General features: G+C 36.3%; 1 protein-coding gene across 2 annotated transcripts in view; it reads left to right on the top strand.

Annotated features, from left to right (window-relative positions):
• Positions 1–23,628, top strand: part of LOC117435835 (cyclin-dependent kinase 14) — a 198,424-nt gene that overhangs the window by 118,883 nt on the left and 55,913 nt on the right. For both annotated transcript variants that reach the window (XM_034059293.3, XM_034920855.2), the window contains 3 exons: positions 7,420–7,483; positions 10,753–10,801; positions 23,238–23,377. In XM_034059293.3, coding sequence (XP_033915184.1) covers positions 7,420–7,483; positions 10,753–10,801; positions 23,238–23,377 — 253 coding nt within the window. The remainder of the gene's footprint in view (positions 1–7,419; positions 7,484–10,752; positions 10,802–23,237; positions 23,378–23,628) is intronic.

Here is a 23,628-nt window from a genome sequence, read left to right as displayed (position 1 = left end):
AAGCATGGGATGCAGAATAGCCCAGAGCTGAAAGAGCTTCTGAGGACACCTGTGTCAGGAGAGACAGCAGAGAAGAGGAGTTCAGAGCCTGTGTGCCTCCAGGCTGTGCCTGTAAGCCTGGGGATTGTGCTCCTTTGTTTCCACATGTATCTTACGATCACCAGGGTATTCTGAACTGTATTCACCAGAGCAGCCCACCTGGAACATACAATCCACACTGCAGCACTCAGCAAATGTTATTTGGTTAGGATTTATGGCAGAATTGCAGTCTGCTAGAGTCTTTCTTGAATACAGCTTACAATTATTTTAGAAAGTTCTGATATTACTGCAAATTGCATCACACTTCTGATATTTGAAACATTATGTATTCCTATTTTGGATCCACCCTTGTGCTTCTATGGGAGCAAAGACCATTAAAACCAAACTTGGTCATCTGTACTCCAGATCCAATGGGAAAGGTTTGTCAAGAGAGTCAAGTGTGATTAGAAAACTCACGCTTAGATTCTAAAAGTTATTTTAATTTTTTTACTCAACCAAACCAGAAAAAAAGGGTTCTGATGTTTAATTTAGGGCCTTATTAGTTGTTTGTTTTACACTTGTTTGAGAATCTTGCCCCTAATCCAGAAAACCCATCTGAGGTGTCCAGTATTTGCAACAGCAATTTGTAGTTGATCTAATATGTATATTGTGTTGGGATCAGGTAGTGGCTGCTATTGTGATAAGGTAGCTAAGTCGCTGATCCGCATCTCCTTGAAATAACCAATGTCCACACAGCAGGATCAGGTCAGCTGTAGCGTATATTTAATTTCAAAACACAAAATGAACAAAGAAAACCCGGTTTTGGGCCCTAATTTAAATGCCAGTTGATTACTTTTTAATTTGAACAGGGACAGGCTAAACCTGTTTACTGAAAAAATGTATTTAAACAAAACCTTGTTTCCACGCTGCAGATACGCAGTCTGCCTCCTTCTCGCTCTCCTGTCCAAACATTGTCGTTTCTTTTGAACAGCCCCAATCAAACAATTATACAATTAACAGACCGTTGTGAGACCTTCACCAAGATGGACTCCTAACCTACCCCTCTTTAGTAAGATGGAGTGTACACTCCTCGCCCCCAGGGTCCTAAAGCCTGTTAGGAATGTAGACTCTGTCACTCTATCTATCTATCTATCTATCTATCTATCTATCTATCTATCTATCTATCTATATCTAGAATGACACTGATTATTTTAGCTTTGGAAGGGACAATGATATTCTTAAGCTTCAGAAATAAATCATCTTTTTTGTCAGTGTTTTATTATAACTGGTAGTCATAGTTTAGGCTATATATTCTTTGTGCGTATCACAGAATATTTCAAGACTGGACATTCCAATAAAAGCAGCAGTATTAGAGAAGCAATGCATAACCGTTGGTGTAATAGTTTTGTTTTTCAAAATGAAGACTGCATTGTAGTAGTATTTTAATAAATCTTTGAGAACTAATTATATGAGTGTATAATGTAATGGATATTTGTTTGTAGCCTGACCAGTATCAAGAATTTCAAACCTATTCATACCTCGTTACAGGTTAGCAAGAGTTGACTGTAGCTGAATCTGATTTCTATAAAATAAACTGCCTGTTAAACTGAAATTTAAAGGTTTATTAATTCAGGTTTCTAGAAAAAGTGGAAACTGGAGCAAATAGAATATTGCATGTAAAAGCAATTTTTTTAAGTTAAATAATTTGCAGTACATTTTTCAACTGTTTGTTTTAAGCAGTGTCCAAATACATTATTTTGATATGATATTAAGGAGTGACTCGCTGATACAACCACTCTGCGTTGGGCAAAATACAGGTAATGTTTTTCTGTCTTCTAAAAAAGCCATCGATTGTATCGCTGTACACGTGAACATGCATTTCCTAACCTCTGTGCCTTTGTGTAGAAATGTTAATGCTGGTGTTCAGCAAGGTATAGAATGAGCAAAACAATCCTTATTCAAACAGCATACTGACCTAGGGCTGGTTGTATGAGAGGATCCTTTGGGCCTTCCTCTGCTAGGAAAAAAACAATACATTTGAATTTGCAATGCAGGGTCAGCCTGAGACAAGGATATATCTACGTGTCGGCACCAAGCTGATTACCTGTTAAATAGTATATGAATATAGACAGGTCTGTCAAAGGCAAACGTGTGTGTGTGTATTTACACAAAGGACTATAAGGTTTTCACTATGTATTATCTCACAGTAGCAAAACAGCATTCCATTTAAAAGAAAGGATGTACCTTACATTTTAAACGCGTCGCTTTTAGATGTGACAAAGGTATATGAAGCAACTGGAAAAATAAATACTGAATAACTGTTCCAAGCAATTAAAGAAGTTAGGAACGTGAAACACAAATACAAGGGAACATTAACTTTCTGTGCCTGCTGGCTGTAATGATGCTGTGCAGTCATTACTGTCTGACATCTGCTGTGAAAAGGGATCATAATTGACTTATTGAACAGAATCCATATAGCTTTAAAGGAAGAAAAGACATAAAGAGTACATGTACATTCTCCCCCAGTGGAAAGTTGACATAATTTCTCTCTACAAAATAACTGATGTGTTCTTATCAAAAAGACAGAAGCATTCTGTAGTAGACCCACATACATGCAAGAATCCTAACATTAATGCACAGCATTATTTATTTCTACATTTGAGACGTATCAGTTTTTCATATAACTTAACATGTAAATTGTAGTTTTGGGTTAAATGGCGTTGGGCTCACTTCTTTGGCCCCTGTTAAGCTTTAGAGAAAAGTAATTTCACTCCACAGTAAACCTCTGAGGAAATCCAGGGTTGGCACACTGGAACAGCAGTGTCTGTTCTAAGTAATGGCCTACAAAGCAACTGACATTTAAAAATTCCCAATTTCTGCCTCACTTCAAAGGGCAACAGGAAACCTTATCAATAATGTACACAATCACTTCCATGGTGCATGATTGAGATGCAGTGACCTAGAGCAGTGGAGAGCGGGTTCACGTCCCGACTTAAAACAAGGGTTACTATCTTAGTCAGTGATATTTCTAACCAGATCAACCCCTTGCCCATGTTTTCAGAAGCACCTTGTTAATGTAGTACAGTTGCTATGGAATACATGTCATTATGTGCTACCGGCTTTACCTCGTCTCGGACAGTAAGTCTTTAAAATGTTTGAAGGCATTAGTCAAAACGCTTGAATTTACAGTATTATGTGAATGTCTAAGAGGGGTACACTGCTCACTAGAGCCAGATGTACTGAGGAGAAATATATAAATGCAATGAGAGAGAAACGTAAATTACTGGAGGAGCCAACTGTATCAAAATACAGTGTTCGTTCTGTTTTAAATATATATTTATTTCAACCAGTTTATAGCAATTCCTGTTTAAAAAAAAAAAACTTGAGTGAGGGATGTATAGCTCTGATAATAAAATGAATAAATATAGTGCCTCCAACTATTGTTCACTTATTGTTAGACTACAATGTAATACATTAAATAATTCACATTTTGATAAGCATTTTAAACTGAGCAAATAAAGAAGTAATGAAGCTCATGGGTTTTGGGTTAAACATAAAATACGCTTTGCTGTCACTTTTTGATTTTGGGGCACATTATTAATTGCAATGAAGTTTAAAGTGTTCGAAAATAATGAGCTAAAAAAAACGCCTTTGTTTTTACCAGAATAAGGCATTTTTAATATAACTAACTGCTCCTGGGAACAACATTTAAATATCATATTAAATATATACAGCAGGCTGTTATTCTGGCACAGTGGATTATCTGTGTGCACAGAAGCAGGACAGAATACATTGAGGACAGTCTTCATAGTTTACCATTTTAATAAGTACGATGTTGGTGGATTTGGTTTGGGTGAGTTGAGGGGGCATTGTGTTACTAACTCAATGTAACTGTCCCGAGTGGGATTTCTGAACAGCTGCAGTTACATACAGAGTGAGGAGATATACAGTACATAGTAATGAACCTGCATGTTGGATGCTAATAATGTAAGGGGAAACCTTTTACTTTTTTTTGTCTTTAAAGGAGAAAAACACTGATTTAAGTTACAAAACTACTGTATGGTGTTTTTGTAATAAAACTCTAAATTCAGCTTTTAATAGGCTTATAATGTATCAACCTTCTTATTATGTGAAATCTGTATTAAAAAACTATATGGGACACTATAGCCTATTAATAACTGACAGCATTTCAAAGGGGATTTGGTTTCTGCAGCTTTGAAAAAGTGGTTTGTTTATGACATTTTGCAGTGAGTGATCATGTGTGTGCACTGTGTGCTGTAATTAAGGGAATGAATGATCTCCCACTGGGAACATGGAGCCAAAGCTAATGACAGTGTCTGCCTCTAGGGTAAGTAGGTTACCATGAGCAGACAAAGAAAACAGGATAATCACCCTTTGTTTTAGCTGCTAGATCATTAAACAAGTATGTGGCTTTCCAATGTCTAGATGTATTAGGTACTGTCTGTATGCAGTACACGGCTGCGTCTATGCCCAGAACCCTATGCGTAATTATATGCATTTACAATGCTTGGTGTTCGTAATGCTTTACCCCACTTCCTAATATTTCATTGCTTGCCCGTCCTTGACCATGCTTTTACTCTTCTTTACTACACTACAACAACATATTTTATATAGTCAAAGAACACATAATGAGATTTTTGGTTATCAAGGCAGTGTCCTTTTTTTCTTAGTTTAAAATTGTAAGCCAATGAAGTTTCTCAAATCAGCATAATTTATGAAGCAGTTTACGGTATTATAATTTATACCATCACCCTTTATACTGTAACTTATTGTAATACATTTATAGCCACTATCTTTAACAAGAGTACAAGCTATAAGGAATAATGGATGGTGTGATCCTTAAACAAGTCTCTGGCACCCTCTGCTGGCTGTTTAGCTCACCTGCTTTATAATATCCTGAATAGACAAAAACTTGATTAAATTATTTTAAATAATTCATGATTTGTAATTCCTGGGCCAGCAATTATAGGTCTGTGTTCCAAGCTTTTGTAGCAAAAACATCCCAGAATTTTCAGCACATATTTTATTTGTGTGTGTGTGTGTTGCTGGAACCAAAGTTTAGTAAAAGAGTCGTGAATTGCTCTTGCCCTTGGTCACAAAATAACCAAAACAGGCCAGCTAAATTATGAATTAGTTTTAAAACCAATTTATATATTTTATATTAGAACATTTTATTACTAGATAACAATTGTTTGTGATAAAAATGTGTTGGTTCTATTTTTTTTTAATTTGGGACATATACATTTTCAAGAACATACAGTAATATATATATATATATATATATATATATATATATATATATATATATATATATATATATATATATATATACAGTGCCTTGCAAAAGTATTCAGACCCCTGACCAATTCTCTTATATTACTGAATTACAAATGGTACATTGAAATTTCGTTCTGTTTGATATTTTATTTTAAAAGACTGAAACTCAAAATCAATTATTGTAAGGTGACATTGGTTTTATGTTGGGAAATATTTTTAAGAAAAATAAAAAACTGAAATATCTTGCTTGCATAAGTATTCAACCCCTGTGCTGTGGAAGCTCCCAGTTTACACCGATGAAAGAAATTGCCCTAACGAGGACACAATTACCTTACCATTGGCCTCCACCTGTGAACCATTAAAGTTGCTGTCACATTTTCTGGATAAAAACCCCATTGTTGAAGGATCATTGGTCAGGCTGTGAATCTGAAGGAAAATGAAGACCAAAGAGCATTCTACAGAAGTTAGAGATAAAGTAATACAAATGCATAGATTAGGGAAAGGGTACAAAATAATATCCAAGTGTTTGGATATCCCAGTGAGCACAGTTGGATCAATAATCAGGAAGTGGAAGCTGCATCACACCACCCAGGCACTGCCAAGAAAAGGCCATCCCTCAAAACTCAGCGCTCAAACAAGAAGGAGACTTGTGAGAGAAGCCACAGAGAGGCCAACAATCACTTTGAAGGAGCTACAGAGTTCAGTGGCTGGGAGTGGAGTAATGTGCACCAGTCAACCATATCAAGAGCTCTGCATAACACTGGCCTGTATGGGAGGGTGGCAAGAAAGAAGCCATTACTCAAAAAGTACCATCTGAAAGCATGTCTGGAGTTTGCCAGAAAGCATGAGAGTGACCCAGCTGCGATGTGGGAAAAGGTTTTGTGGTCAGATGAGACCAAGATAGAGCTTTTTGGCCAAAACTCAAAGCACTATGTGTGGCACAAACCTAACACTGCCCATGCCTCATGACACACCATCCCTACAGTGAAGTATGGTGGTGGCAGCATCATGCTGTGGGGATGCTTCTCATCAGCAGGGACTGGGCATCTTGTTAAAATTGAAGGAAGAATGGATGGAGCAAAATACAGGGAAATACTGCAAGAGAACCTGCTTCAGTCCACTAAAAAACTGAAGCTTGGGAGGAAATTCACCTTTCAGCAGGACAATGATCCCAAGCACAAGGCCAAAGCAACATTGGAGTGGCTCAAGAACAAAAAGGTGAATGTCCTACAGTGGCCCAGTCAAAGTCCTGATCTCAATCCCATTGAGAATCTGTGGCACTATTTGAAAATTGCGGTCCACAAGCGTCGTCCAACCAACCTGAACAACCTGGATATTTTAGTTTTTTATTTTTCTTAAAAATATTTCCCAACATAAAACCAATGTCACTTTACAATAATTGATTTTGAGTTTTAGTGTTTTAAAATAAAATATCAAACAGAACAAAACAAAGCAAAGAACCCCATTGTCTGGAACGAGAAAAAGGGGCAAGCAAGCCCGGCTGAGGAAGGCAGCCGCTATAAGTCCTTGATACTTTATTAAATACCAGAGTCATACGGTGTTAGTTTAGGGGGAAGTCTGGGCAACACCATGAGTGATAGCTAGGGAATAAGAGTGCGTCACAGAAATTTGAGTCGCACCGGATAGCAAAGGCTGCGGGACACTGCAGGAAGCAGCACATTTTGATTTGTAGTTTTGTTACTGTGTTTTATTTTCCTGTTTTCGTTTCACCTTCTATTTTGAACATTATTTCCAACACCTGTGTGTGCTATATCAACTACCTTAAAAATAAACAGAAATTTACCATTGTTGGTACTCCCCATCTACGGTACAAGGGTGCCCCCTTGTGCCTTAAATAAAAATTGGACGCTGTGTGTTTGGTGAATCCCCACACCCTCCCACAGTGATATAGAAACGTGCATTATTATGTCTTAGGTAATAAAGGCATACTGCTCTGTGTATAAATAAGGGCTGTCGAAGAGCCAAACAGAGTTGTTTCTGGGTAGTCTTTCAGCACATACAAATGGCCTCATTTTAGAAACTGTCTTGCAATCTTGAAATTCTTTGCTTTTCTTATTTTTAAGCTTTCATTATTTTTGACAGATTCTGGGGACCCCGACAGAGGATATATGGCCAGGTGTCCACTCTTTGCCTCATTTCAAGCCAGGTAGGTGTGCGTTTATAAGTCTGTGTGGTTTTGGATAAAGTTTCTCCGCATTACAGTTCTTTTCTCTAACCACTGTTGAGTTGGATGTGCATTACAATTTTAAAACTCACATGTCTCAAAATCAGCAGTTGCAATACGAGCACAAATACAAAAAAAAGGACCCAGTCTGATTTTTCTTTTTTCAGTGCTTTGTCAGCACCTTTGCTTGCTAGGAATATTGTCGCCATCTAGCTTTTAAAAATTATAGCAAAAAGCATTTAAATGTTCTGCATGCAAAGATTGGTAGCTGGTTCATATACATTAGGGTGCCATACAACCCAAGCTTCTGTATACTCTCGTTGGGGGTCCAAACTCTGCCAATCCCTGCAAGGCTGGTAAGTGAGTCCTAGAACTGGTCCATGCTTGCATGGGATGAGAGCACACTAGCAGGGCCGACATGCATATTATTTTAAATATATGAATACATGGCAAGGACAATCATTTCTGTAGATAGATAATGAGACACAGAATGACAGTTACTTATAATGTAATTTAAAAAATAAGTACAAACAGCTGCTGTAAATTGAATTAATATATTCATATAAATGAAGTATCTTGTGGTTTGATACCAATAAGGGTGAGCTTCAGAGGTACAGACAGACCAGCCTAAGAGCAGATAAAACCGTTCATGCAGAGAACAGAGTAATCTAAACTATGTGTCTTATCTTGAAAACCCTGAAAAATCTATTTAAAACTTAAATATTCACTCAACGGTAATAAGTTCTTCCTGCCAATTCGTAGCTTCTAAAGATTAAGCTTAGGAACTTGTTTTTTGTTTTCTGTTTAAAACCCCAAACCCTGCTCCAGGGTGTGTGGTGCCTCCTGCCTCACAATGCACCTCGGCAGCCAGAAAGAGTGGTTCTACCGCACACACACCCTGTCAGGGATTATTGCACACTTATAAACCTCACTGATCATCTCAGTCAATCGGGTTCCAGGCTGAGCAGTCATTATGCTATAAGATTCTCTCCAAAACACATCATACATATCTACATATCGCACTGAACTATAGTGCAAGTCCAGATAACCTGGCAGACACAGAGACGCAGTTTCATGACTCTCTATACAGATGATCTTGGTTCTTATTTTTGACAGCAGGGAGCAGTAGAGACCACAATCTTTCCCCTTCTGTTCTCTTTTTTATATTTAGTTTCTCTTGGCACTGCGATACAGTTTTCCCATTTTTCTCAAATATATAATGTGGCCATTTGCAGATATTTGTACATAAGTAATTAGGCATAGTCATTCATTTCTAATGGTCAACCAGAGATAGTAGTGCTTCTCACGTGGAAAACAGGCCTTTAGAACCCTAATATCTGGACATGAGCTGAGCTGATTTTTAGGTTAGAAACTGCATCTTGCTGCCTATGGTGATGTTAAAGCTACCAAATAAACACAAAAAACGAGCTACCGAGAAAAAGTTGTAAATCTTGAAAATGTAAGACTATTTTTGCTGTTACATCTACAGTCTGATGCTGTATAACAAACTCAATACAAATAAATAAATAAATAATCAGCATCTAACCAGATTTTGAACTTTTTAGTGACATTTTACTCTAGGATAAAGGTTTCAAAACCTCCTTGATTGTAAATGCTGTAGTCTCGTGGGTTTCTGTGAAGGAGATTGTGAAGTTTCATACACATAGTAGCTGTAAAAGAGCTGATTTTAATCAATAACACAGTAGTGAGGGTAAAAGCAAACAAAATGGTAATGAAGGCAATTCTCTACGTTCTCATTACTTCAAAACTATTTCTCTCTCGTGACTATTGCCTCCAAGCCTGGAATAAGAAATACATGGCAAAGGAGTTGCTGTGCATCTGATTACAGCTCAAGGAAGAAAGTCTGCTAATTGTACAGCACTTAAAATTCAAACTTCTACTTTTCCAATTCTCATTGTGGATGCTGCCTCCTAACAAGATCACTAGGGTTTGGCTGAAAGACTGTTGTTTTGAGGCTGGCCTTGATGCAGGGCTGGCAGCACCAGAGTGCATTTGCTTTCAGATAATGAAGTTTGTGGCTGAAATCATTTAGCTGTACAGTATGCAGGCATGTTTATTGTGTGCTAGCCTTTAGACCCTATGACCTAGATGACCTGTAAGACAGCAGGGGCATTTTGTTTCTATTGCTGTTAGGTGTCAAGGACAACAAACAACAGTGGTTGGATTTTATTAGGAGAGCCTTGCAATAGGGCTGCCACAAAAACCACAGGACTGTTTACCTAGCGTCTGCTTGAGAGAGGTGACTGTGCCTTCATTTAAGACTGTACTTAATTAGCATTAAAACCATTTTACTGGCTGCAAGGGTTATACAAATAAACGAGGGCTTCTGCATAGCAATTCAAACCATTAGGCTCAGTCTGCTAAACAAACAGACTGGTGTAGAGAGTTCACTTTTCACCTGAAAGGAAGACACCAATGCATTCATGATGATAAATGTGGCCATTTATTATGGGATGTTTGAATGGTTTCAGGGTTCTGGCACATGAGTTTTGCGCCAATAAAAAAACATTTTAATTGTTGTCAACAAAGATGATTGAGTGATCGCCCCAACACATCCTTTCACTTTTTTCCATTATAAATGATTATATATCATACATTTCATGACGTGCATTGATGTATGACTGCTTTTTACTGCCAGCAATGGACAACAGATATGCTGCTCTGTCTAAACACATGACTAATCGGAATAGCATGGGAGCTAAGAACTATACTAAACAAAGAACACGGAACACTTTGGTCTTTCTTGAACATGCAGCACTTCACTCAATATTTTTAAAATAAACAAGTAGAAAATGAAACAATGGCAGTCCTTTAAACCAGGCAGGACTTGGGAAGATTGGGTGTATGTCTAAAGCATTGATGTACCGGTAGCCTGTGGATATACCTACAGCAGCAGCACACAAAAGCACTCTCCATGTCGCTACTTTCTGCCTCATTTAGAATTATACAAAAGCCAAAATACTTCACATGAGCATATTACAAAAGCTTATTTTGCAGACTGCATTTTTGGCTTTTAAACTAAACGAAAATAATGGGCAGCTCCTGCATTATAAAATAAATAAATACAAATAAATAAAATACTGTGATGGTGTGGTTTGCAGTGCGCAGGTGTACAGGTGATTTTACATGATGAATGAACTATAACTCAGATAGATTCCAGCTATCTTCAAACAACACTTGCAGTATATGAACAGTACTCTTATCTAACCTGTGTTTTTTCTTTGTTTCAGAATTGTTTACCCAGTACAGTCAAAAAAAACTGAGGCAAGCGTGGAATAAGTAAGTCTACTCTTTAAAATAATGTTTACCAGTACTGTATTTACAACTGTCTGTCAGGTTTGCATGGCAAACGTATTCATCCCAAGCACACTCTTTTTATTTCCTCTTTTAATTACACTAGGTTTAGTAACTGAGAGCTGGCAGAAAGGCATCAATGACAAAAAAACAAACAAAAATATACACATCTCCGTTTCACACAGCAGGAAAAAAGGGGGGGGGGGTTATAAACAGTTTGATGTTTATTTTAAGGATTTCAATTTGAAGCAAATAGATGCTCTTGGTAAGGTGTCTTCAGAATATATTGTAACATTTTTACAGTTGTAAACACTGTACATTTATTTACAGAGTTTAGCCCATGTTACAGTAAAACAGATTATACACGCACATCTGTAGTACTAAGGAAGCTTACATTTAAGCTCACTTCTTGAAAATGATAAACATGATGGAGTTTTTACAGGGGAATCAATGTTTGGTGCTTCATCAACACTTTAAGAGGAACAAGATATATAACAAGCTGCTCAACATCGATGTTTCACTTATTGTAGATGCATCATGGCAAAACATCATGGAATCATTAATATACTTGTTGAGGGTTGTTCTACAACTGCGTATTGAATGCCCAGTGGTACCGTACGTTGCCCAGTGGCTACATTCTCAAAGAAACCAATTTAACCACTCTTTTCAATCAGATGTTTCAGAGCTGTTACAGCTGCATCCATGGTAGATTAGTGCAGCAGTAGCATAGAAGAGAGGAGGCAGCTGTGTTAAAAATCTATAGACTTTACAATTTATGTTGTTCCAATAAAAAAAAAATAAGAGGAAAGGTAAGTGCAAGGAAGAAACTGTAAATGGAGGATACCATTGTTGTGCTAAAGAACTGAACACTAAGTAATACTGTTAACTGCAAATAGCTGATCTGAATAACCACCATCTGCCACTCATTTTGAAACGGGTCAGTGAGCTGAAACAGCTCCAATTTCCTGACGCCCATCTTGCTATTGGCCAGTCTCCCATAATAAAACCCCTCCTTTCAGTCTCTGTCTTGTAATTTTAGTTCTATTTGTCTGAAAATGTTCTAATTACGAATCTAGAAGACTAGACTTCCAAGCAGCCAGTGTTAATCTCATAATTGCTTGGAGTAGGTATAGACCCTTGGGCCACATTTACTTAGAGCAACCAAGCATTCAGATCATATGTATTTATTGGATTGCTCATAAATTCATAATGCCGATAAATGTTTAACCTCGAAATGTAAATCCTGTTGAGCCACTTCTAACTGCTGAAATTGAACTGCATATGGTAATTACTAAACATGTTATACATTGAAAAGCATCTGTGGAACACATCGGCTGCCCAATATTAATGGTTCTGTCAGACATATTTTGAAGAAGTGCACAAGATCAGTATTTATAGGGGAGTCACTGCATGGTCCTTAACAGACCATATTCACTTGCCTCTGGGAATCAGAATAAACCACCTTAGGCTCAATAGACCTAATGCTGTTTCTGTACAAAGGCTGACCTCAAGTCTGAGTGAAATTAGTTATTGATGTTCCCAGTTCATATACCTTGTGGGTCAAATATGCACCACAAAACAACCACCCCAATTGGCAATAAATAAATACATAAATAAAAAATCCTGTCACGGCTATAGCAGTCAAGGTGATAAATTACACAAAATATAAAATAAAGCATTACAAATAGTGCTCAGAACTAAAGAAGTAACATCAAAGGCACTGTTAGTGATCTATAATAACAATACTATATACAACAGTCTTGAAAAAGATTAGGGAATTTGCCTAAATTGGTCTAGCAGAAGTCTGTTCACTATGAAATTTGTGCAACTTCATGAGCTTAATGTAAATTATGCATTTTACACCACAGCACCATTATTGTATAAAAATGGGGAAGTCTGTGCTACTGAACTACAGTACTTCTACAGGGTTCTAGATGAAGGCGACAGGAGTTTGAATGGATAATAAAGCCATTTTATAATTCTGCTTTGATCTTCTTGATTGTTTAGGTAAAGCTGCACAAGGCCTCCTGCCTCTGCTGTGTAAGTAGCTGTTAGCACAGCTCAGTGTATATCATTTGAATTATTTCATTTCAAATATTTAAACACTCGATGGGTGCACCAATGAAGCCTTTTCCCAATTTAGAAACTGCGGCAATAAAAAAATAGGCAGCGTCTGAAAAGTAGCAGCTGTTTTATTTCACATTTACCGCAAAGTCATCACTTTCTCGAGGCTGCTTTAAAGAGTTTGGGGAGTCATAAAGGGTGTTAATTACTAGTTTGTCAGAAGTTATCGTATACTGTAGGTTGTGGCTGTCTAGCCGCCTCAGAAACTGTCAGTAAGTGACAACAGCATTTGTGATATACCAGCATATGTATTATTACTATTGAACAGATTAAGACCAAAGCCTTTTTACTTTGGGGCCCTTGGGGGGAGGGGGGGGGGGTTTGAGCATAATAGAACAGATATACAGTATTTGGCTTTTCCTTTAGTGAAAAAAAAAGTCATAACTTTTGGCTTGTGCATACTCTTAGGTTGTTTAAAATAATTGATTGCTGGGGTCAGACCTAGGATATTCACAAATCTTTAACTATCCTTATTTAGCTTTGCATGTGTAATAAGTTTTAATATGTGCACCATTTGCATGTTTATTTTCTTCTTTTTAAATAAGGATCATGTAGCATTTAATTGTTTTAATGCTAAAATAAGTGTTATTACAAATTGGTTAAGTTCTTAAACTGGGTGATGTTCCAGACACTGTGCCTACTGTTCAACAGCCAACATGACAGTTGGTTGTAAAGTCTGGCCGATCATATCATAGTTTATTACTCCCCTAAGGTGGGACACACTCACTTAGTCTCTGACAAGAATCGTAACATCCATACATCAGGCACCAATGAAACTGCTCCTGCAACTTTAGGAGCCTGAATCCTGGCTTGACACTGGAAAAAAAAAGATCCTGACAGTAATAACACAATTACTGCATTCAGCCACTAGGCTGCTGTGCGCTGTTAGTGTTTGTGGTAATTAATTTAATAGGAAGTGGTTTCAGCAACAAAATCAATAAATCATATCGGTTATGCACGTTTTGCCATCAATTTGCAATTATTTTTTTGTATTCTTTCACAAATGTTCCAAGTTCTATACAACACAGAGTATCCGTTTTTAACATCCAATCCCTAATGTAGATGTGCCACATCCCCAGCTTGCATATTAAAGTATGTGAAGATTGTAATGTTTTTTGACATCCCTCCTGAATGTAGTGCTCTTTTTCAACTTCAGTAGCTAGAAGGACTCTTTTGGGAATCTTAGCCCCAGGTGAAATGTCAGAGCAGAGAGAAATGTATTAATAATGTACAGATACAGGAGCTCAGGACAAGGACAAGTGGCTGGTTGAGACAACATTTTTGTTCACAAAAACTAGCTAATTTGAAACAACACATATTGTACAGTTAATTTAGAGACTTGGCAGAGATTCAACAGAAAGCATGTTAGTATTTGAGGTAGCCTTATACAGCATACAGTCATTGTAGGTTTTCTCGATTTCAGTCATTTGTACATGACTGAAATAAAAAGTGTTGTCTTTTTTTTTTTAACATAAGTATAAGAGTCAAATAGACCAACATTTATTTTAAGTTTTACCTTATATTTTGATTAAGCGTTTTGATTTTGGGGATGAATATGATCTAACATATTTATAATCATAATGGTTTAAAGTAAAATATAGAAAATGTACTGTAAAAGATAATAGTCAGAAATGTGACCAAATTATTTTATTCAGAGAAGTCAAACAACTTAATTCAGTTTTGCATAATGCGTGATTAAAAAAGAAATCATGCTACAATACATTTTAAAAATGCTTATATCATCTACACTCATATCTGTTGTGTCATCCCTAGCACTAATGCATAAATACATTTCTGAACATACAATTCCTGACTTTACTGGAAACATAAATCTTAATGAGAAAATGCACACATTTCTACCAGCTTTATTTATTTTTTTTTTAAATGTTCTTTTCATACAGCTTTCTTTTGTAAGAACATAAAATATAATACCTTTATTTAATACGTGCCTTTTTAAAAAATAAATCAGTGTATTGTTTTACATATATATGTGTCCTTTAGGTTGTTTTTTTAATATCCTTTGTCGAAACCTGTTTACATTAAAAGTGTGCACAGGACAGAACATTAAAAACAGTCCAGCAATATAAAGATTTATTTTTTTTCCTCAAATATCTTCAAATAGATCTCATGGTAGGAGTTTAATAGATATTAAATGCCGAAATAACATTACTTTGGTTGCTTTTTCCATTCGTACGTTGTCATGCTGAAGGTGAACTGCATTTTTACAGTTTATTCGGATCTCTTTACTGAGGCCCAATATTGGGCTTGTTTGACAAGTCTTTTCTTAATCAACACTCCAACTACTAAACTTTATGTCACTAATTGTTCTTAAAAGTAGAACATATGAATCAGATACATCTTATATGAAAAATAAGTGAACTGAAAAATTGGCATCTTATAACAGGTTTTTTTAATTAAATGGTTTGATGCCAAATGGTGAACCACAATTTATAATCAGACCGGAAAGATTAGGAAACGATAATGGCATATTGTATTTATGTCTCAGAATCTGTGCCACAGGAAGTAATATCATTTGTACTAACTGTAAAAACAAACACAGAACATGCTATTCCACCTCATGTATTGTATGACTTGTATTGTAACACTGGAATGTATTTGTATTTGCTTGCGATTCTAAGTCGCCCTGGATAAGGGCGTCTGCTAAGAAATAAATAATAATAATAATAATAATAATAATAATAATAATAATAATAATAATAATAATAATAATAATAATAATGTATTGGATTTATTTATTCATGTAATCAAACTAAAAAGCACAATCCAGTATAAGCTGATATTTCACTTTTAAGAATATACTTTCAACAACAGTTGTATTATTAATAACAACGATCACATTAGGTAACCGTAAAAGTCTTTTTTTTTTTTTTAAATACTAATATTTTTATGATTTGTTAGTTTATGGTTTGTTTTAACATAAACACATGTGATATTAAATTGAATCATAGGCTTGGTTTACATGCACATGAAAATCGACTCTACAGTCATGACTGTGTGATGTTGCCCCGCGAATACATCGTCAAACAGCAAAAGGATGTCCTTTTGGTAGCGCGACTTTAACGGCATGGTCAATCGCTTTCTCACGATAAAAATAGCTGTAAAAACCCATGTAAACCGGAGCAGGAATCGTGCTTGTGGCTCACAAGATTTCAACAGTCAAGATCCAGTTCTTTTGATTTAATCTCCAGCAGAAAGGCCGTACAAAACACACACACACACCCCCAACACACACACACACAAAATGTACATTTATGGACTACTTTAACATATACTTTAGCAGTCATTATCACAGTACATTTTAAACACCATCAATATTAAAATGAAAGACAAACTATCGGATACAACTCAAAAGTTTTATTCAAGCACATCATATCAAACATCTGCACAGCTGAAACACCGTATTTAAACAATTAAACATAAAAAATTGTATTTTCTAACTTACCACATATAAGCACTACTTCAAAAAATTAAAAGCTATAATAAAATAAACATTCCAAAAGAAACTAGTGTGTAAACAAGTATATGCACATAAAAAACTGTGAAAACAAAAACAGTTTTTAATCTAAAACGAAAGTAACATATGATTTCTCTTGCGTGTGTGTCACTCACAGCACAGAATCCAGGTTGAGCTGCTGCAGCCTGCAGCTTTGCAGTTTTCTGATCGAAATGTTTCTGCTGAAGCGCTGTGGCTAGCTTCAAGATGAATTCTCTCCTACTGATATTTTCCCCCGATGAATTCCTTGTATAAAATGATGGAACTGATGGCTGCCAGGTCCAGTAGAGATAACAACAGACTTGTATATAAAGAAATGGAATATTGTAGGCTATATTCAAAATAAAAACATGTATTGTAAAAGGTGGTCCTAGTGTTAATGAAATGTAACTTTTAGATGTTCCACAAAACACACACACACACAAATATAAATTCTAGGTAGTAAAACTTGTAAAAATTATATTTTGTATAAGTGTGTGTGTGTGTGTGTGTGTGTTGGAAAGGTAACCAGACAAAAAGTAGCTAATGCACGGCGTAATTCAGAATGTACACGACAAACACATAAATTAATTTCTCTTGTTAAATGTTTTTATCTTCATGGCAACGCATAAAGCTCTCCTCACGATATTCAGAGTCGTTCTTTTCCTACTTAGTAAGCAGACACAGACATTTCAATATCCCCTCCCCTAAATGACTATGAATTGAGTAATCTGCATTGGTACGGACGATTTTTTTTCCCAAATCAGAACTGCAACGCATTTCCTGAAAAGTACGGCAAACAGGTTGTGAGGAAAACTGTCATGACTTGTGCATGTAAACGCTGCCATAGTTTGCTTTGTACGTTCTGTGTGAAATTACAGACTCTTTGGAGATTGCATACAAATAGTCAAGACTGCAGTGTTAATAATGCTTTCTTTTTCAAAATAGGATTACGTTTGCATGTTATTTCTTTACACGCAAAATTTGCTGTATCAGATAAAGTAAAATTTAAAAATATATCTTTTTTTTGGGGGGGGGGGGAATATTAGGCTGTGGCCAAGTGCCTGCCCCTGTGTGTATTTATGTGTTGCGCGTGGATTGTTAATGTTGGTGTATAGATATTGCTGAACGAGATATAAATGGGTCTGTGTAGCACGAGTGATTTAAAATATATAGTTGTATTTAGGTACAGGGATTGCACACTTCACTTGCATTTAAAGTATGTAAAAGTATGTGAGCACGGGATTGCACAAATTAGTTCACGTGCTGGGATTCAAGTAAATAATTAATTAGTAATTGAATCCCGGCACAACAGTATCTATAGATGCACGTTTCACTCTCAGGGTTGGGTGTTCAAGGAGGAGAAGAAGAAGAATTAGAATTTATAACAATTGCTATTGCGTGCTGGTAGGACCAGAACGATACTTGTTTGTTTATTTTGACTCGCCGTGTTTGTTTGTCTGTTCGTCCACTGTTTGTTTAGTGTTAGTCCATTTTGTTTGTCTGTTTATTTTGGCCTCAAGTTGTGCTGTTTTTGTTTAGAACCTTTTATTTTGTTAATTTATTAAACTGCGAAATGGCGAAATTCACATTTCACTTCGCAGTACTGTGTGTTTCCTCCGGGTCTGACGTCACCACTACAGCCTGCTTGTTACTATACAAAACTGTAAGTCTTGAAGAAGCCAGGAGCTTCAAACTGTATTTAATACCCTAGTCTCACAATGCAATCAAGACACTTTGAAACCACGTAATTGCTATTCACTTCATTTACTATCACATTTTCAAAATGCATATTTACAGCAGATAGTAAACAGGAATATGAATATTCTTTGAATAACTAATGGATTCAATCATTAGGAAATTCCAGGGACGCCACATTTTTAGATTTAGGGTTGTTTCATTTGTCTGCTTTGACGCCCCAGTCAGTGCAAGACAAATACAGCTATGGCCAAAAGCTTTGCATCACCCTATAGAAATAACTAACTTTGCTTCATAAAGTCGAATGAAACCTGCTGAATAATGTTACGTTAACATATTCAATTACATACCGCTTTGTCATTTTTCCATATACTTAACAAAAAAATGACAAAGTTAAAAAATGCGACAATTTGAAATCTAACGAGAAATACTGTACTACTATTATGGCTTCTGGTAGACTTTTGTGATATCATTTTGTAATTTTTTTTTTTTTAATTATGTCTCAATCCTAAAATTCTAGATGATGCAGATGATGGCCATAGCTGCATTGTTACCTTGCAGGATCTGACAGTTTTGAGGCCCCATCCTGGACAGATTTGTAGGTTAACTGTGATAAATAGTCTCTGATTAATCAGGGTCACTCACTGTGCAAGGCATTTGGACAATCCCGCTCTGCATTCTATCAAGTTCCTGCATAGGAACTGAACAAATAGACCATTAGTTCACCAGTTCTTATTTACTTTTCAGTCTTATAACTCCAAGAACTAAGACTGGGAGCAGGGCATCTTCAGATATATATATATATATTTTTTTTTTTTATGGGGCTGAGTGTGCATTCAGACAAGGAAAGATATATAAGCCAGTTGACAGCTGCATTTTTAAAGTGATTTAATGGGAAGCACTGGGTCCACAACAGCCCAGCAGAGGCTTACTGTTGACCATTGAAAACAGAATAAGTGTCTCTTTGGGTTTGGAAGAATTCCTTTAGAGATCTGTATTTGTGGGGCCTTGCAAAAACTGACCGCATGCCGTGCCAGGGGTTTATTTCAGCTTCTGCTGTCCTTTCTGTTCCTTCCTTTCTTGTTAGCTTGGCTCCTGTCCAGTCTGTGAGGAAATAAATATGTGAAGAAAGAATGCTGTGGAATGTTAACTACTGTGGCTTATTTTCTTCCTTTTATTGCATGCCAAGTTTCGATGAAGATTATATAAATTCAGAAAGCCTGCCACAAAAAAAAAAAAAAAAATGAACAAAGAAATTCTTCCATTAACAGTCAAACTATTAAAGGTGATTTTCTTTCAATAAATTAAGCTCGAACCCTTAAATAGCATTGCAGCATGTGGAGAATCAGGTATGGAATGTTTAACCATCTTAGGTTTTGAGATCCCATTAAAGTTCTCTGGTGAACACATATTTCAGTTTTTCCTTTTAAAGTTACCCCCTACACTCATGCACACACTCACAGAATTCATTTTGATTTAAAAAAAACAACAAAAAACAAACACTTATTTACTGTTTACTTTATATTTTTTTTATTTTTCACTTGCTCTTGTTTTCATGTAAGTCGTTGACTTTTTGTGTCAGCAAAATTACTTTCTAATCACTGTTTACATTGTTTTAGTCAATACAACATAAAGGAAAGGCTGTTTAAGCAATATTAAAAAAATACAATAATATCCTTTAATAAAATGAATGACTACTGAACGGTGTCCAAATAGTTTTGTGATAGTACAGGTACTGAGATTGAAACACAATAAGAATCAGTTAGGTGATTTGATGAAATCAATCACCTGACTGATGTACAAAAACATTTTATTTTTTGGTCTACTGTTTGTTTAAAATACATATTCCTACCATTTACCTAATAAAAACATCTTGCGTCTTTTTGAGTAACTGTTGATATTGGCAGAAACCTTGAAGAATAGAAGAGGACATTTGTATTCATTGTTAGCATTTTAAGCTTAAAAAATGTCTCTCAGAACTACAAAGCAGTAGTAAGATGGGATTTTAGGCCGTTGTTCTCGTTGCATTGACCTTGCAACCAGGCTTTTCTCCAAAAACATTTAAAGTGAAAACATTGCTCAGAATGAGTCATCTGCTGGATAGTGATTCAGGTATTACAAGCCAGGTGTGGAAGAGAGCTGTGTTGATAACATCGCTAAGATGTTAGTCAATGAAGTAGATATCACAGGTATTCTATGATTGACTTGTTATTGCTCAAGCTTCTAGTCTTTAGTTGTCGGACGTGATCATGGAAAATGTTAAGCTTCATGGTCTTCAAAACTAAGTGGAAGGCTTCTTTATTGTGTACATGTGTCGGCAGGCTCCATGATCTGCATCGCCTAGTACACATGGTGGATGTGATTCTATGTCAAGATATGGATCTCAGTTATTCTTATGTGACTGGCATCTGCACAGCTGTTGAACATGAATTAGTTAAAAATGATTATCTGTATTAGCTGGTTGGAATGCACTAAATCAACACCCCCTACTACCGCCTTTCAAAGCACAATCCTTAGATCTATTAAGATAATAATCAAAGGAAGCCATTCAAAAAATGTACTTATTACATTTCTGCACACTCTCTACCTCGTTACATTTGCACAAATCATAGTATTTTCTATTTTAATTCATAAAAAAAAGCATTTCCTTATAAAGTTGTCTGCAGTAAAAAATGCATACAGATACTTTAGCATACTTTATACTTGAGTTTTTTAATGTAATTTTATGATGGCACACTCCATTATGTTTTGTACAGACTTTTACTGACTTTGGTCAGTAGCTTATTGTGAAAGGTGGAGGTGGCTTACATTGACCGAAAATGAGCGATCAACAGACACAGCCCTCCGCAGGGGACAGAGAGAGGCAATGCAAACGAAAAGTTCGAAAAAAAAGAGTTAGAAATTCTAGTGAAAAGAGGTTGTTTTCAATTATAATACCTTGTTTGGTCTAGTGTTTTATTTAACCACTCTATTATTTGTACCAATGTAATGAACTATAAAATAAAATCTTAAGAAATTATAACATTCATTCACAACTAATTATCGCTCACTTTAAGGCGCACACTACGATTATCACCCTTTAGTAAATATGGTGTGAATGAAGCTTATCTCATTATTCAGAGCGGGGTGCCTCATTTAAATACATTATCATGCATTACATATCACATATTCATTCTGATTACCATAGTGTGGCACAATAAAATCAGCCATAATATGCCTACAATTTTGTGCGATAATGAATAAAATTGCAATAGTAAATACAGAAATCATGAACGTGCACACCAATTGCAATTATGGTGCACCGTAATGTTTAGTGCCCTTTCGTAAATGAGGCCCTTGGAGCCCAATTCAAATATTATTATTTAGTTCTTAGCAGACGCCCTTATCCAGGGCGACTTACAATTGTTACAAGATATCACATTATTTTTACATACAATTACATTATTTTTTACACATCATTTTTTTACATACAATTACCCATTTATACAGTTGGGCTTTTACTGGAGTAGTCTAGGTAAAGTACCCCACCTGGGATTGAACCCACGACCCTCCGGTCAAGAGTCCAGAGCCCTAACCACTACTCCACAGTGCTGCTACTGCTAACTTTTTTTTTTTTAATCAAAATATATATGCATCCAAGTTAAATGATTTGGGCCTCACATACTTTTGGCTAGAAAAGATTAAGGGGCCACTTTAAGCTAGTTTTTAAACCGTAAATGCATTACTGGGTCCTACTATTTCAAGTAAAAAACAACAGTAGGAATGGAGCTGGAGTCTCTTAAGTTAGAAGTTCTGCCTGTAATAAAATGTAGGAAATTTATGGCAAGTTCCTGAGCAAACCAGGATTTAGTATGGAATTAAAAAATGTCTGTAACAGGATTGCCTCATGTTTATTTTATACACTTGAGTCCTAATTACTTTCTGAGTTTGCCGCTCCACAGTTCATTACAGCAGTTAAACTTCCTGGGGGTTGAGGAGTTCACTGCACATGCTCACATGTAATCCATCTGAAGGAAAACTGCCCTCGCCTTCATCTAAAAACCTTTAAGAAGCTCAATAAAAGTAACTGACGAAGAACTACAAAGCAGCATTTAGAACTGGGATTGGACTGCTTCTGTCTTCAGTTACTTTGTCATGATTTTGATAATAACGCAGGCAAAAAAACAAAAAAGTCTGTAAGGGGCGTTTGCACATCTTGCTGTTAGTGGTAAACCTGCTGCCATGCTCAGTGACTGTGACTCCCTGACTTTAGGCACGAATATCTAGACCAACCTTGTCACGCATGTATACGTACAGAAAAAGCTGCACATTATACAAGAGACTATTGTTTCACAAACTTTTGGGGGAAAGCATACTATAGACCACACAGCCCCTGGGTGCTTGAAAAGCATAGTGGCATCTTGGTTGGAACCATCCTCTACAAACTCCTCAGACAAGTGCACTACTAGCAACCCCTTATTCCCCCAGAACCAGATCTACTAATATTTTTTTTCTCCAGTGCAATGTGCATCATGGTAATAACAAGCTGTAAAAATTATGAAAATAACAGAAAAAGGAAAGAGCAAAGAAAACAGGAAAGTCAGAGAGAAGTTAAAAGGTCAGAGAGAAAGAAGACAAATTAAAAAGAAAAAAAATGTCAGGTGAGGGCAGAAAGGGTTAGCATGCCATATAAAACCTATTGGTGATCCACCCAGTATGTACCTAATTGTATCTAATTTAGGAATTACATTCCTAGTCCACACATATGAGGATGGGATAGATTGCTTCCAGTTTAGCAGGGTTAGCAGTGCTACAAAGCTGTGAAGGCCAGGGTGTCCAAATGTACTTTGAAGCCTATTTTGAAGTGCCAAAGCAAAGAGAATTGTCTGTGGTGAATAATGCAATTATAATAAAGAAGCAGCATAGTTGCAGGAAGAGCATAACTGTTAATTATTGTCTTTTTTTTCATTACCTTATTTGACTTTGAGCTCGCATCAGAATGAAGGGCCTTGCACTCTATGCCAATCATGAATAAAGTAGCCTCTAGAATGGTGTAATAGCAAGCAGGAACTTTGTTTAGATTCATCATTTCTTAAGTTCATGTTTCTACATTGCTTGTGTTTTCAGACTAGGTTATGTTAATCATGCAGAGGAACTAGCCACCAGGTTCCTCCAGTGCTTCCCAAAGAACAGACTGTCAGCGCAGGCAGCCATGAACCACGAGTACTTCAGTGATCTTCCTCCACGACTCTGGGAGCTCTCTGACAGTGAGTGCCTTTTTGTTTTGCTTCATTACATTAGAGACAAAACAGAATTGAAATTTCTGTTATCCAGGGTTTTCTTGAGCAAGTGAAAGCATCTTGTTTTTTATGTCTTTGGAGCTTCTGGGTAAAAAAAAAAAGCCGGTATCTGAAACCTGGTGTATGTTTGTAAACAGTGATCTACTGTATGTTACGAACTCCATAAAATACCACTAGAAAATACAATTTTCTAACATTTAACTTGAAGAACCAGTTCT

The sequence above is a fragment of the Acipenser ruthenus genome, chromosome 3, assembly GCF_902713425.1.
Source record: "Acipenser ruthenus chromosome 3, fAciRut3.2 maternal haplotype, whole genome shotgun sequence".
In the NCBI taxonomy this organism is placed as follows: Eukaryota; Metazoa; Chordata; class Actinopteri; order Acipenseriformes; family Acipenseridae; genus Acipenser; species Acipenser ruthenus.
The sequence above is the reverse complement of the archived record's forward strand: the minus strand, read 5'-3'. Positions and strand labels throughout refer to the sequence as shown.